General features: G+C 47.3%; 1 protein-coding gene across 3 annotated transcripts in view; it reads right to left on the bottom strand.

Annotated features, from left to right (window-relative positions):
* LOC149332756 (ribosomal protein S6 kinase alpha-5-like) overlaps positions 1–16,850 on the bottom strand; it is a 287,244-nt gene that overhangs the window by 7,185 nt on the left and 263,209 nt on the right. For all 3 annotated transcript variants that reach the window (XM_089558343.1, XM_089558344.1, XM_089558345.1), the window contains exons 6-12: positions 15,611–15,798; positions 14,503–14,653; positions 13,080–13,241; positions 11,261–11,380; positions 10,133–10,209; positions 9,202–9,346; positions 5,535–5,705 (exon numbers count right to left, since the gene is read on the bottom strand). In XM_089558343.1, coding sequence (XP_089414469.1) covers positions 5,535–5,705; positions 9,202–9,346; positions 10,133–10,209; positions 11,261–11,380; positions 13,080–13,241; positions 14,503–14,653; positions 15,611–15,798 — 1,014 coding nt within the window. The remainder of the gene's footprint in view (positions 1–5,534; positions 5,706–9,201; positions 9,347–10,132; positions 10,210–11,260; positions 11,381–13,079; positions 13,242–14,502; positions 14,654–15,610; positions 15,799–16,850) is intronic.

The raw sequence follows: 16,850 nt of genomic DNA, 5'->3' as shown, positions 1-16,850 counted from the left end.
TTTCAGCCAGTCGGACATCAGATCAGCCGACATCCACCCCTTCTCATGTGCGCGAACGTGGATACCAGCCGGAAGAGCTCCCTTTGGCAGAGTTTTTCTCTTGAAGATAACGAACGGAGGCAGCTTCCTGCCGTCCGCTGTTATCGCCAACATCACGGTACACCGCTGCTTCTCAGCGCCCGTCGTCTTCACCAGCACACTTTTAGAACCTTTGGTATCGACCGTGCTGTTTCTTGGCATGTCGAAGCAGATAGGCGTCTGGTCCGCGTTCCCGATCTGCGAGAGCAGAAACTTTTTCTCCTCACGGACACGAATAACAAAGCGGTGGAAATCACGCACTTTGTCGTCGCAATCCGCCGGCAGCCGTTGGCATAACGTTGTGCGCCTTCTGAGGCACAGCCCGTTCCGTCGCATGAAACGCGTCGTCCAGCCAAAACTGGCCTTAAATTCATTTGCGGGAATGCCATGGCCTCTTGCAGTGGCCCGCGCGTGATTCTGTATGAGCTCATGGGACACGGCACATCCTTCATTGCGGAGCCGCTTGACATAATTCAAGACTTCTTCTTCCACGCGAGGAAACTTGCCCTGCTTCGGCCCTCGAAAGGCGCGGCGATCTTTCTTCGTCGCTCTCAGTTCGTCCTGCTGGTTCCTCCAGTAGCGCACACGCACGGGGTCCACACTGAAATGCCGTCCAGCCGCACGGTTTCCATGCTCTAAGGCATGCTCCACAACCTTGAGTTTGAAAGCTGCCGTGTAACTAGCGTAACGCCCCATCACACAACGCACAGCACGCACGAAATAACGCCAAGGCCGTACACAACGCACAGCAAATGCAGAGGACGCACGAAATAGCGCCAAGGCCGTAGCGCGCACTCAACTCCAACAGCAACAAAGCGAAGTGCTAGCGAAATGGCGACCAGCGCCGTTGAAGTGCGTTTGTCTTTACTTCGCACTGCCGCCGCCGCGCAGGCATGGCGCTATAAGCAGAGGTTTCGTTTTCGATTTCATGGAAGCCACTCGGCAACGTGCACGATCATCATCATCGCTATAAGAAAACGATGAATTAGAAAAGTTTGACAAACTGGGTCTTGAAATACAAAGAAAAAATAATAGCGTAAATAGAATAGCGTAATGGAAGCTGCGTCACCCCATTTCAATGACGATGCTCCAGTAAATCCCTTTTGCGCATCCGCCAACGAAGCACGCAGTCGATGCCCGCGTTGTTCGTGTCGCCGGTGCTCAGCATCATTCGCTTCAAAAGATGCTTATCACGGTGCGATCTGACAATTTTATGGTCGTCGACAGCGCCGGTCATTTCCGCCAAGATAACTCGAAGATGCACACACACACGACGCATGGACCCCCAGGGCGGGTGCGCGTTATTTCGGCGACGGAAAAAAAAAATTCATTTCTCGTCTAAGAAAGTGGGGGGTGGGTTCATTACGCGAGTGGGTTCATTACGCGAGTAAATACGGTACATCTAGGCTAGCAGTCACCACATCCATTCTGTTTTCTGACAGCAAAGAAATGCTGGTCAGTTATATACTGCTGCTGAGCTTGTATCTTCATAATTCTTTTATGAATTCATTTTATTTAAATAAATGTGGCTTTCCATGACAATTTTTTTTAAATAGCTTAGAAATATTGCGAGAAGCAAAACTAGCTTGCTGTACACGTCAGGCTTGTTTAGGCTCTCAGCCATGACTCAAATCTAGGGTAGTGCCACGTTGAAAAACAGCACGAAAGACAATAGATGAGAAGAGACAAGATGGTTCTATCGTCTTTCGCGCTGTTTCTCAAAATGGCAATTCACAACCAACTCACCCAGCTTTCTGTACTCTAAGGCAGTGTTCCAAATACAGTTGAACCTGGCTATAGAACCTGCTGTTGCATGTGTTGTTCCTCACAAAAGACAGGATGGCGTCAGTCCTGTCTTTTGTGAGCCATCCGTGTCCTCGTTTCTTGCGCCATTACCAGTTTTTTCTTTCAACATGAACCAACTCACCCAAACTAGAGTTTTACTTGTTCCTTGTGTTGCATGTGTTGTTTCTTGTGTTGTGTGCGCTGTTCCTCGTGTTGCGTGCGTTGTTCCTCGTGTTGCGTGCATTGTTCCTCGTGTTGCGTGCGCTGTTCCTCGTGTTGCGTGCGCTGTTCCTCGTGTTGCGTGCGCTGTTCCTCGTGTTGCGTGCGTTGTTCCTCGTGTTGCGTGCGTTGTTCCTCGTGTTGCGTGCGTTGTTCCTCGTGTTGCGTGCATTGTTCCTCGTGTTGCGTGCATTGTTCCTCGTGTTGCGTGCATTGTTCCTCGTGTTGCGTGCGTTGTTCCTCGTGTTGCGTGCGTTGTTCCTCGTGTTGCGTGCGTTGTTCCTCGTGTTGCGTGCGTTGTTCCTCGTGTTGCGTGCGTTGTTCCTCGTGCTGCGTGCATTGTTCCTCGTGCTGCGTGCATTGTTCCTCGTGCTGCGTGCATTGTTCCTCGTGCTGCGTGCTCCACGACAGCTATCCCCTTCCACACATCCAAGACTTCACTGGACATCTGGATGGCTGCAAGATCTTTAGTAAAGTGGACCTTGTCAAGGCGTACCACCAAATCCCTGTTGAGCCGGCCGATATTCCGAAGACGGCCATCACTACACCCTTCGGACTGTTTGAGTACGTGCGCATGCCTTTTGGGCTACGCAACGCAGCTCAAACTTTCCAAAGATTCATCGCTGAAGTGACGCGTGGTCTCCCGGCGGTATTCGCCTACATCGATGACATCCTCGTCGCGAGTCGTACTCCACAGGACCACGAGCGTCACCTCCGGGAACTCTTTCAACGCCTCCAAGAGTTTGGCTTGGTCGTCAATGCCCAGAAATGTGTCTTCGGCTCTTCTGAGCTCGAGTTCTTGGGCCACCACATCTCGGCGCTGGGAATTCGTCCATTGCCTTCTCACGTGCAGGCCGTTAAGGACTTCCCAGCACCAACAACCCTACGCAAGCTCCGTGAGTTCCTGGGCCTAGTGAATTTTTCACGGCGCTTTATCCCACACTGCGCCGAGCTTCTTCACCCCTTGACTGACCTTCTCCACACCACGAAGTCCTCATCCTCTGCGATTTCCTGGTCTCCCGAAGCTCAGGCCGCTTTCATGGCTGCCAAACAAGCCCTCGCCGATTCAGTCGTCCTCATCCACCCTAGGACTTCCGCGCCCACTCGCATCATGGTGGATGCTTCCAGCGTGGCCATTGGCGCGGTTCTCCAGCAGAAGATTGACTCCGAGTGGCACCCACTGGGTTTCTTCTCTCGGAAGCTCCAGCCTGCTGAGACTCGCTACAGCGTATTTGGCCGTGAGCTGCTTGCTATCTACTCCACGATCCAGCACTATCGCCACTTCTTGGAGGGCCAGCCGTTTTACGTTCTCACGGACCATAAGCCTCTGGTGTATGTGTTCCGTACGAACTCTTCGAAGTACGTCGCCCGTGAACTTCGTCAGCTGGCCTACATATCGGAGTTCACAACCGATATTCGACATATCAAAGGCACCGACAACGAGGCAGCTGATGCACTTTCACGCATTTCCACCATCGGCGTGTCTCCACCTGCTGTGGACTGGCCCTCCCTGGCGCGGGCACAGCTTGAAGACCCTGAGCTGCACGCCCTGCGTGACCACCCTCGAGCACTCCGTCTGCAGCTCGTGCCTCATCCGTTTGTGCCCGGATCACTCTGGTGCGACATATCATCGGCTCTACCGCGACCGTTCATCCCGGAGGCCTTTCGTCGTGCCATTTTCCATTCCCTTCACGACATCTGCCATCCTAGCATTCGGGCCACGCAGCGCCTCGTTACCCAGCGGTACGTCTGGCCGAACATTAACACCGACGTTCGCCAGTGGGCCCGCTCGTGCCTTGCTTGCCAGTCCACCAAAGTGACACGCCATACCAAGACTCCCCCTCAGTCTTTCCTGCCGCCTGGATCACGCTTTGACCATATTCATATCGACCTGGTTGGACCGCTTCCCCCTTCTCAAGGCTACAAGTATATTCTGACGATGGTCGACCGCTTCACCCGTTGGCCCGAAGCCGTGCCCATTCCGGACATTACTGCGGAAACAGTTGCCAGAGCCTTCGTTTCGACGTGGGTTTCCCGCTTCGGCTGCCCCGGCATTGTTACCACGGATCGCGGCCGCCAGTTCGAATGCGCCCTCTTCACTTCGCTCACCCGGCTTCTCGGCACTAAACACTGCCGCACCACATCGTACCATCCCTGTGCCAACGGCATGGTCGAGCGGTTCCATCGCCAGCTCAAGGCTGCCCTTACTGCGCGCCTGGATCGCGAGCACTGGGTAGATCACCTCCCTATGGTGCTCCTAGGCCTTCGCGCCGTCCTGCGTCGTGACCTTGGCTGTTCGGCGGCCGAACTCGTCTTCGGTACCTCCCTGCGGCTTCCCGGAGACTTGTTCGTACCTTCGGCTCCCTCGTCCCAACCCCTGCAATACCTTCACCGCCTACAGGACTGTCTCCAGCACCTGCGCCCAGTGCCGCCTCGCTCAACTGCCCATCAAGTCTTTGTGCACCCGGACCTTGCTTCCTCGACGCACGTTTTTCTCAGGCGAGACGCTGTAAAGGCGCCTCTTACCCCTTCATACGATGGCCCGTACCGCGTCCTCACCCGGACGACAAAGTCAGCGACAATCCTGCTCGATGGTCGTCAAGAGGTCGTCTCCCTCGACCGACTCAAACCAGCGTACCTCGAGACACCTCCCCAGGAGCTCCCCTCAGATGTCGCCGGCCCACCTGCAGACCTGCTTGCCGCTGTGGCTAATCCATCTCTGCCCCGTCGGCGCGTACATTTCGCCGTTCCGTCTAGGCGGGGGGCCCTATAGCGCCCGGCGACGCTATAAAGCGCCGGCGCTAAGATCGGCGTTACAGCGCGCGCTAGAAAGAGAATAAAGTCGGACAGCGCGTGCTCGTGGCGCACGCCCGGCACGGGCAGTCCGGAACTAGAAGCCTGCCACGCTGGTCGTCTCTGTCTGGCGCTCCGCTGCGACCCCGCAAAATCCTCAACACATTGTTCCTCGTGCTGCGTGCATTGTTCCTCGTGTTGCGTGTATTGTTCCTCGTGTTGCGTGCATTGTTCCTCGTGTTGCGTGCGTTGTTCCTCGTGTTACGTGGTGCGTGCATTTAATGTCACCATAGGCTTTTCTAATATAATTCCAACCATGAGAGAGGCAGATTTTCACTAAAATTCACTAAATTCAATAAACTTTCTGTTAACTTTTCCCCTTGTAACGTGCAGAATGCCCGAGTAGAACATAATGATGGGCCAGTTGGTGCATACATTCAGATATGAAAAGGTTGTGCGAAAGACACAAGCGCAAGACAACACATGGGTGTGGTCATCCCGTACCCTGTCTTGTGCTTGTGTCGTCAGAGCGACCTTTCAAATTCCATCTGTAGGCATTAAATATTTCATATACCACTTCCAAGTTCGTCATGTCAGGACAGATGGTGTGCTGCTAGCACTGCTACCACCAAGCTCAGCGATTTTTCACAGCAGCTCACCTCTGGCTTGAGATCCCTGTGCACCACACCCCGTGAGTGCATGAAGTGCACGGCAGAGACCAGACGACGGAAGATACGGCACGCCTCACTCTCTGTGAAGCGCGCCCGCCCGCGTATCCTCTCCAGCAGCTCGCCACCAGCCAGCAGTTCCAGAACAATGTAGGTGTGAGCCTACGAAAAAAAAAAAGAACAGCACAGCAGCATTAGGCACATGCATATGCCCTACTGTCCGCCCTCAAAAGCACAACAAGAGGGAAACAACAAGGATTCACATGAAAGCTGATGATGGGGAGATTTTATGGGCAAGGGCTTCGGTGGCCAAAGAGCTCCATGGCACAAGGCATTTTTTATCTGCTCAAGGTGGGTTAAAATACCCATTTCCCAAGGAATTAACCCTAAAGAAGCCAAGCACCAGGCCAGGGGAAAGCTTGTACGCATTGTATCACCGGTGGGTACCCAGCGGCACTGGGGATCAAACCCAGGACCTCCTGCATGCGAGGCAGATGCTCAATCACTAGACCACCAACGCGGTTAAATGAAAGAGGCCAACAGATTTTAAAAGCAAGTAAAGTGCGGCAATATGTTTCTGTTATTGCATTTTTTTTTAAAGAGGGCAAGTAATCTTCCAAGCACCTACCAGCTGAGTGGAAGATTTTTCAGGGTTATTCCAATACATAAAACCGGGTCCAGGCATTCGCCTAATAATTATTGTCCCATTTCATTAACTTGTACATGCTGCAAGCTACTCGAACACATAACTGCTTCTAATATTTACTCTCATTTGGATACTAATAATTCTTTCTTTGTGAATCAGCATGATTTTAGAAAACGATTCTGATGCAAAATGTAACTAGTTGAATTTACTACCGATCTGCATTTTAATATGGACATTAACCATCAAAGTGATCACATCTTTCTTGATTTTTCTAAAGCATTCGATCATGTAGTTCACTGCCATCTAATCTCTAAACTTTCTGCTCTCCGGTTAGGCTCATTCATGTTATCATGGCTCTGCAACTTCTTGACCCTTTGCCAGCAGTTCACTGCTCTCAACAACACTTCATCATCACTTACTTACGTTACGTCAGGTATACTTTAGACCACTGACTTTTTGTATCTACCTCAATGATGTACATACTAACATATCACCAAGCATAAAACTTTTTGCAGATGGCTTCATTTTGTACTGCCCCATCGTCACTTCAAATGACAACCTCACTCATTAAAGAGATCTTCACGTTATTAGTCAATAATGTAACAAGTGGCAGGCAACTTATCTAAGTGTCAAAATAATTTCATTCAGCCGCACGGAGTCAACACTGCTTCCAATATCAGCTTAACATTACCAAGGTGACCCAGGCCCTAACATACAAATACCCTGGTGTTCCATCTTACAGCAAACCTTACTGCATCTATGCTAAATCTTTTAAAGCTCTAGGATATTTGTATAAAAATTTATGTAATGAGGCTATGACATCCGCTAATTGACCTACCTATGTTTTGGCCACCCCCAATTTGAGTTCACTTAATCTGTCTGGAGCTCTCATCATCTGTTTACAACACCGCCCCGTGTCCCCTTCCACTCAATGCTCCTTCACGCACATCCCAGCAGTAACATATTCAGCTCAATTTTTCACGCATCTGTGGACTGCTCGGGCATTCAATTCAATCCATGCGAGACTGCTGTAATGTGGAGAAGCCACAGTAGCTGGCGCTAAACCTGCGCTTGCGGTGCTGTGCGAGGAAGCCAACCTCAATGGCGCTCGATTTTTTGCGGCCTTCGGAATAGCAGCAAGCTTCTTCGAAACGTGGCCAAAAACTGGGAAAATATCTCTTTGTTTCTCTAGTAAGGATCGCCAGAATTGCTGTCCCTTCAATGACTAAATTTCTCGGCTGCTGCGCGCGTTTTTGACGAAATTTTATAAAATTTTGGCTATAGCAAACTGTTTTACTATTTTTTACTTGTTTGCTATAACGAGGTTTCACTGCATGTCGTTCATCTATATATACTCGCCACTGGCCGACCTCATGTGGCGCCAGTTCGTATGGTGTCATACTATTTCTCATCGCATATAGCTTACATGTAATAGTCAAGTTGGAGGCTAGCTTGTGACAGGGATTCGAACCTTTGACATATGAACCTTCAATTGTACGCCTTCCCAGACTTTCATATCAAAATTGTGATGCAACTATTCCTTGTACAGGGTTCTGGGTGGTTTCATACATGCCCAGGGACAGTAATGGTGCTGAATTTTTTTATTATTTGTGCAGTTCGCTTGTTCAGCATATGTTCCTGCAATGCATTTCCAAACATATTTCTGTTGCATTTGAAGATTACTTTTTCTGTTCCTGTGAAATGTATTTCTTCTGTTACATTTTAATGTTATGAACTGTATATTTTGTAATCTTTGAGCACGTTTACTTGGGTTTTTTTGGTTAATCACGTTTTTTTTCTAGTTTGTATACATATACTGCTGTTACTGCTTTACTAAATGCTCTGAACAAGGGCTTGAAAGGTATTGTAAATAAATAAACCGATCAAAGTGCCCAGGGATGCAGGATCGAATCCTGATCGCAATGGCCACATTTCAACAGATGCAAGATGAAAAAACTTGTATGCACCATGCAAGGTAAGTGCACATTAAAGAATGCCAGGTGGGCAAACTCAATCCGGAGCCCTCCACTATGGCGTCTCTCGTAGTCCATGTGCCACTTTCGGACATTAAACCCTATATACCATACACCGTGCCCCAAAGCAGCAGAAATGACGCACCTCAGATGGTAGGGTGCCATGCACAAGACGAACATCATAGATTCAGTTCCTACTAGCAGCATGCTGTCTTTTATTTCACATTGTAAAACTGTGTCCCATCTAAAATAATTAGTCAGTTACTCTTCCTGTCTAAAATCAAGCATCAGGAACATTTTTCCACACTTTCCCGAATTTCAAAGGCAGTTTGCCAATATCCCTTAAGAGAAAAGTCTACAACAGCTGTATCTTACCGGTACCCACCTATGGGGCAGAAACGTGGAGGCTAACAAAGAAGGTTCAGCTTAAGTTAAGGACAATGCAGCGAGTTATGGAAAGAAAAATGATAGGTGTAACGTTAAGAGATCGGAAGAGGGCGGAGTGGGTGAGGGAACAAACGCGGGTTAATGACATCCTAGTTGAAATCAAGAGGAAGAAGTGGGCTTGGGCAGGGCATGTAATGCGAAGGCAAGATAACTGATTGTCTTTAAGGGTAATGGTCTGGATACCATGAGAAGGCAAGCTTAGCAGGGGACGGCAGAAAGTTAGGTGGGCGGATGAGTTTAAGAAGTTTGCGGGGATACTGTGGCCACAACTGGCAAAGGACAGGGTTAATTGGAGAGACATGGGAGAGGCCTTTGCCCTGCAGTGGGTTTAGTCAGGCTGATGATGATGATGGTTCCACTGCCTCTCATGTGTATATCCTAACAAGCCCCAAACACCCCCTTTTTCTCTCAGTTTCACAGACTCTACCTGTTTCATGTACATCCTAACAGGCCCCGATATTTCCCATTTCTGTCTGCCCGAAGGCAATGGAGATAATTCAGTGATGAAGTCACAGCATTCTGGGCAGCAACGGAATCCAAGCTGTCCCAAAGTTCAGTGCTAAGACGTTCAAACCAACGTGATGGTACTGACCTCATCCTGGAAGGCCTCAATGAACTGCACAATGTTGGGATGTCCCTGGCACATCCTCAGCAGCTGAACTTCCTGGGTGGCGTCGATCCGGCGACTCACAATCTTCACAGCGTACGCGTGGCCGGTTTTCTTGTTAATACATTTCCTGCAAAATGAAGCAAACATCTTAGTGCGATGCAAGTGAGCTATAAAATGGCAAACATGGTATTCGTGCATCCTATTTCAAGGGCACTGTATCTCAAACAGTGTGATATGGTCTTTGCATACCTAAACATCAGCGCCTGATATACCGCATGCAATACCTGAGTTTGGATGTGCTGCAAGGTTAATCCTTTCATAAGTGGTCCTAAATGCCTGTAATTGCTTGCAGTTTTGCACAGCCTACCTAAATTAAACAGTCTTCTTGCAACCACTAACAGGTTTGAAAAGCTTTGCATTGTGAGCTAATTTGTGTATCGTTACAGCAAAGCTGCCAACACTTAAAAGATGGGAAAAAGCAGAGCACGGCATCACAGTTCTGTGTTATAAACACATTAATCTCTATGCTTATCTGAAAGAAATAATGGAAAGCTTGTTTTCCCTTCACTACATAAAGATGGTCTAAAATAAAATCAGCGCATGCAGTAATGGTAGCAAAGAAAACTATGTTTCACATTTCGGTGTGTACAAGCTATCCTTCAAAACAGATCTGGCAAATTTTAATTCCCTGCTTACCAATCTGAGCTTTTGTCAGCTGCGGGAGACAAGAGCATTTTTGAATTCTCACATGCACAGCTAAGAACCAAGTACCCACTGCAATCAACGTGGCTTTTGGTGCAAATTTTTTTCACAGTTCATGGCACAGACAAATCTGTGGGATTTGCAGATAATCATACAAAAAATATGCTTCATACGTCCACCTAATAAGAAAGAGAATGCATGCAAAACTCACCTGCAGACAGAATAGCTTCCATCGCCCAGAATTCCCTCCCTTGTGATGAGGTCATAGTTTTGAAAGAAAGCAGAGTTCTGCGAGGAAAAACAAAAAATAAATGACGCACAGAATACCATTTTAAACATTCAAGTACCCAACACTGCTGCTCCTAAGCATTTCCAATGCCGAATATGCATCGCTGACAGCTCAAGCCTAGAACAACAGTAAGGCAATGTTCAGGCTGAGTGCCTTAGCTTACTCTCTGGGTATACTAACCATAACTCTCAGAGAGCTGGTGCAGTGAGAGCTTGTATACTCCATCTGATTAGTCCTTTGCAGCAATACCAAAGCTGCGATGAGCGCGGAGATGATGGTCTGAGGCCGCAGAATGTAGTACCAGTATAAAATGGGCATAGGTGCATATGGGTTAGCGTGCTTAAAAGTGCATGCAACAAACGCTATTTCAAATCAAGCATTAACATACGCTTGTGTTATGTATGCTATTTCCCGAATTTTGGCGTGCGCAACTCTCATGTGTGCTAAAACAGCTTTTCCAAACAGGTGGCGTGCTTCGAAGCAGGACCCCTTGTCTCGGAGTGAATTCGTCGTTGTTACTGGGCTCTTCAATATGTTCACTGCTCATAAGCGGGGCATCAGGCATTCGTTTTGTCTCATCTCGTCTACACTAAAATCCATAAGCACTAAATTTATATTTTATTTCTCGCAACAATTCTGCCGCTCCCAGGCTTAAAAAAGAAAGACAGTTTCTTGATAAAAATGGTTTCCATTCTAAAAGCCAGATGGCGCCACCAGGGTGGTAAAGTTATCCGTGCATTTCCGGTTGCATATATGACAAAGAGGGCATAACGGCCCACAAAATGCTTACGTTTAGTGTACATAAGCGTGCTTACACTATTCTAAAACTGTCTAATGCTCCTTATTATTCATATTCCTTTTCCAACCATACCTGCATGCGCCGCAAATATATGAAAAGCGGATGACGAGGTGTGGAGGAACACATTTACCGCACTCTCCTCATTGGCTGAGGAGGTCTCTAGCTTCCATAGTGCTACAAGGAACTAATGAGATGGAGTAGAGTGACTTAGTAGGCTGGGCTTAAAATGTGAAAGCAAGAGCACAGCTTACCTTGAACTTTGCAGCGAGCAGTTGAGACATGTTCGGCCGACTGTCATTGGAGCAACCAATGAGCTCATCTGTGAGGATGTTGTCGCTGAACAGCACGGACGGTGCGACATAGGAGTAACCCTATTGGAAACACAAGTTTCTAAGCTTAGAATGATGCCAATATTTTTCACAAAATGCACCTAGTGTTAAATAAGGAGAACATGTGCAAAGCTCAACTGGTTTATGGAACAATTTCCAGTTGGAACCAAGTGGAACAAGTTTGTTCCAAATGGAACCAACTGGAAATTGTTCCATAAACCAGTTGAGCTGGGAAAGATTTTCACCAGGGTTATTATAGCAACATAGCTGCCACAACTGGCACACTGATGCCCATGAGTAGGTACAGTTCTTGAAATCTCCTGAAGTTGTAGCAAAGTGCATTCATGTAACGATAATAAACAAATAAATCTGCGATGTTGAGGAAGTCTCATTTCAGGCCGGTGTCATCCGCAGCCAGGCACATGAGAAAGTTTAGCTGACATTTGAAACAAAGTGCACCAGTGAGTGAGAGCAATAATAAACATTGTAGAAAATTGCAAGAGCAGGAAAAAAGATAACAAGCAATAGATCACGAGAATCCCCATAATTTTCACAAGATACTGTAATATATCTGTACTGCTACTAGGCAACTCAAAGCTTCACACAAAGCTGGCTTTATGTACACAACGACCTCTATCATTTTCTTCGTATGGAAGCTTAAAGGTGCACTGAAGAGTATTCTGAACTTGTCTTTTTGCCGCGGGAACTCGATCCACACGTTCCTAGCATTCTGAGAAACAGTGACTTATTGCCCTGTGTGGCCGATTTCCCCAATTAAATCGAATTAACGTCTGGCTCCCGCCTTTTTTTTTAATTCTCCCTCGTACGGTGGGCGGAGTCGACCAACGCGTGGAGAGCCTTTCACCCAGTCCCGTGGAGGTTTGCTTTCACTTTATTTTGTTTTTTAGGTTTCCATGAATAAATAGTTTCATTCGCAGATAATATAGCCGCAAAATAAGCCCGAAGAAATAAAAATATGCGCGGACTATTTGCTACTACGGACTACTACGTATTACTCCGCCGATAGCAGAGCGGCAAGCCGCCACAGGACTGGGTGAAAGGCGCTCCATGCATTGGTCGACTCTGCCCACAGTACAAGGGAGAATTTAAAAAAAAAGGCGGGAGCCGGACGTTAATTCGATTTAATTAGGGAAATCGGCCGCACAGGGCAATAAATCGAAGTTTCTAAGAAAGCTCGGAACGTATAGATCGAGTTCCCGCGGCAAAAAGACAAGTTCAGATTCCTCTTCAGTGCACCTTTAAAGGAGTATAGACACTAAATTTAATCGCATGTTTCCTTCTTTATAATGACCTGTAAGACACTAATACCCATGAATTGCCATGCGGCATCCGCCTATGACCACTGGTGTTCGCTGCTTCTTCACTCGTTATCATCCTGGCGCTTGAGACAGACTGGCTTTAGTGCTTTAAAACAATGCAACGGCTATTACATCGCAGTTTTTTTTTATGCCTCACGTGGCCTACACTGACCTTTGGTGTCACAGGCAACATTCTGCTGTTGAAATCGAAACAGCATGAGAGAATAAATTGTATTTAAAATTATTCAGCGATCATAGGAGAATGCTATGTGGTGATCCATGTGTACTAATATCTTACACATCACCGCAACAAAGAAAACACGCAACCAAAAATCACTTTCACAGTTGGTTCAGAAAGACGCTGACTTCGGCCCCAGATGTGTAGCGTCAGTGCAGGTCCAGGCAAAGGGTCAGAGCCTCACCTTGAAGACTTTGTCGTCACTCATGGGCGCCAATGCAGGCGAGTCAGCAGGAACCATTGAAGTGAACTCCTCGGCAAAGTTGCTGACGTCCAATTCCCCGGCAATCTTGGGAACGAAAGGTGCTCCAATCCTTTTGGTTGCCAGGTCCTCCCAGTTGAGGCCCTGTAAACAATGAGGCACTTCAGTTAGGTTAGCCAGATAATTTCACTAGATGACAAGAATGGCTTGATGTCATGGTGGAAGTGCTTTATAATTAATTTATCAGTTAATTTAATGCAGTTCTACTCCAATAAATATTTTACATAGAGCGCAAAAAGACAATGTGCGCCCATAACTTTAAATACGTGCCATTTACTCTCAATCAAGATTAATTGCATTAGGTAATTGAGAAAATGCTCAACTGGTTTATGGAACAATTTCCAGTTGGTTCCAGTTGGAATCAAGTGGAACCCAGTTGGTTCCAACTGGAACCAACTGGAAATTGTTCCATAAACCATATGGGCTGGGAAAGATTTTCGCCAGGGTATCTGCAGGAGAATCAAAATTTGGCCATTAATGTCTTTCCTAGAGAAAACTCAAAAATCTAGCAGCACTGATAACAACATAAAAATTAGTTTAGAGCTTGACACAGTACATGGTGGATGTCAACTTGAACAAAAAAGAATTTGTGTTCAGCTGCATCTTTCCAGCTCCGGAAGTTAAGCAAGAACCAATTTGATAGAGCTTTACAGAATAGAATGTTTCATAACTGAACTGCTGTCCAGGCATTGGGACCTGCAGCTGCTGTCAAAAGAAACCTGCTCCATGTTGCAACACTGCTGAAGATGTGTACCTGCCATCAAAAAGCTCGTAGAACACAACGACCGCGAAAAAATTCATTTTCTTGCCCCTATGGGCTCACTGGATGAGAATGATGGTGCACTACGTAATTCACACGCCTATAAATAGGATGCATGAATACCAAGCAGTGCAATAAGCAAAGCAAAGAATCGGGGGCTGCACCCAGCTCTGGGAACAGCCTAGCGGATGGCAGTCACCCAGGCCAGTGTTTCGTGCAGACATGACAACTCTCACCAAGTTTGCCGGTTTGCTCTGTCATAGGGCACTGATCGAGCAAACAGTTGACGATCAGGTTATAAATGATATAAAACTGCAAGGGTGTGCATACAATGACATAACTTCAATGAATTTCACAGTTAGTGTACTTCAAATGTAGCAGGGGACGGCAGAAAGTTAGGTGGGCAGATGAGATTAAGAAGTTTGCGGGGATACAGTGGCCGCAACTGACAAAGGACAGGGTTAATTGGAGAGACATGGGAGAGGCCTTTGCCCTGCAGTGGGTGTAGTCAGGCTGATGATGATGATGATGATGAAAAGCCTGTGAAGGCTTCGCTAAGTTAGCAAAAATTGCAGAGCTGCTCACTTTGAAAAACCTATGCCTCCTCAATTCAAGGGCATCATCGATTCCACCGCCAAGCCGTTTCCGTGGGTCCTTGACAAGGAGCTTCTGGATGAAGTCCTTGACATCCCCAGAGATGCTGTCTGGCATGGGCGGCTGGCTCTTCAGTATCCGCCTGGAAACAGGGCGAAAGTGTGAGTGAGTAATCTGTGTTCGGTTAGGCCTAACGTCCTGCGCCACATGTGATGACAAACTGCAATAAGAAGTGCGTGCCTGTCCTCCTCTGTTCCCTGCTGTTGTTTTGTCCTGCTTTTGCACCATTCGAACTTTACAATCCATGGTAAAACAGCGCGGAAAAAACACGAGGACCGAACACGACAACACGAGCGCTGACTTTCAACTGACGATTCATTACGCACATGTGTACATATATAGCATTCCCGCCAAACACTAAACAGAACAAAAAAAACACTGCATCATCACTGAAAATATTAAAACTACATATCTACAAATGCATGCTCCAAAAAGGTGATTTCGCGGTTAGCCAGTGATAATGGGGGCTTACTAATGCATGCTGTACCCCCATTGTCAATGTGATATGCCTCTACTATTTCCCTTACTATTTGATCCTTATGTTTAAAGATGACAGATGTCTGATGAAGCAATGGGGCGCACGTGTGCTCAGGTTGCCTGCAGTGAAGCGCCAAATTCGAACCGGCTGCCTTGTCCAAAGAATTATGGTGCTCCCTCAGGCGTTCGTTTAGACATCTCCCAGTCTGGCCAACATACCACCCACCGCAAGAAAGGGGAATCTTATAAACATCACCCTCGATGCAGTGTTGATGCAGTGTTTTTTTGTTCTGTTTAGTGTTTGGCGGGAATGCTATATATGTACACATGTGCGTAATAAATCGTCAGTTGAAAGTCAGCGCTCGTATTGTCGTGTTTGTTCCGTCCTCGTGTTTTTTCCGCGCTGTTTTACCATGGATTGTAATAACCAACTTGCCCACCTTTCTGTACTTCTAAATGAACATTACAAATTCCACGTCTCAATAGCACCTTAGACCAGTTTCCACCATTAACTACCCGTAGGCGTTTTCCCCTTCCAGCTAGAATGTGTTGTCGCACTCACTTGGAGATCTCGGCCTGGTTGTTGCGCTCCCCATCGACCGTGAAGGGTGAAGCCCCCGTGAGCAGCTCGTACGTGAGCACACCGACACTCCACCAGTCGACGCTGAAGTCGTGGCCCGTGCTTCCACCACGCACCACTTCGGGGGCCATGTACTCAATCGTTCCACAAAATGAGTATGTCCTCTGATCCTGTCACAAAGAAAGGAAAAAAACACATGAGGTAAGATCTCTGCTTACATAACAGTGCTACAGCTGTGGTTCAGTCTGATAGCAATGAAGCAAGCTGTACAGTCGGGCACAAAAGTCTCTGGACCACGTGTTCCTCAAACGAAGCTTATAACTCTACTATCAGACAGCGGCTGGAGACCACACTTGTGGAAATGAAAGAACAAAAATTTAACTTTTACCTCCACAAGTGTGGTCTCCAGCCGCCGACTAATAGCAGTGCTATCGGCTTCGTTAGAGGAACACGTGGTCCGGAGACTTTTGTCCCTGACCTGACTGTAAATTATGTCATTTAGTCAAGGAGAACTTCATTAAGATGAAGAAAACGCCTGTATATGTGGCATCATGGAATCATGATTGATTCGCTCACTGATGATGCAGTCAATCAAAGTCAGTTCTTTTAAACCAAGGAAGTAGGTTCACGATTGAAGGGAATTTTGCCCCACTGAAAAATTTGTAAGACTAAATTTCCTAACCTTGCACAGTTGAACAAACCGATGTTCAATGGTGCAAGGTTAGGTGCGTTTTTTTGGGAAAACTATACAGAGTTTCCAACCTAGTCGAACGACTCCATTCTTCAGAATGACTTGAATACCGCAACCAAGATATTAATGAGTATGACTTTGGCGTGTGGTCCCCAGAGAGCAACCTAGGAAGCAGGTGGGCCAACTAGGTCACGTGACCTCGTGGCGTCATCACAACCTGCCCATCATGGCGGGTGGCAGTTAAATTAATGATTGGTCGCTCAGGAAGAGCAACCTGGGCCACACAAGGCCCACTGCTGGGAGCACCTGCCGTCACAGGTCAGTGGCATATCACTTAACCATTGCACCAGAAGGGGTATGAGAACTTCCAGGGATCTATGAATGTCGAGTAGAGAATGAACTGTCACATATACGGGAGCAGAAAGTTGGACTAGTTGGTTGATATCCGCACTGAAAAAATTGCGCAGAAACACGAGGACAAAGCAGAGGCAAAGACAAGGACGTCGAAACGGCTGCAACAATAACTGCATG

The sequence above is a fragment of the Amblyomma mixtum genome, chromosome 8 (genome assembly GCF_055824585.1).
Source record: "Amblyomma mixtum isolate Tamu chromosome 8, ASM5582458v1, whole genome shotgun sequence".
Taxonomy (NCBI): domain Eukaryota; kingdom Metazoa; phylum Arthropoda; class Arachnida; order Ixodida; family Ixodidae; genus Amblyomma; species Amblyomma mixtum.
This window is presented reverse-complemented; position numbering and strand designations above follow the sequence as displayed.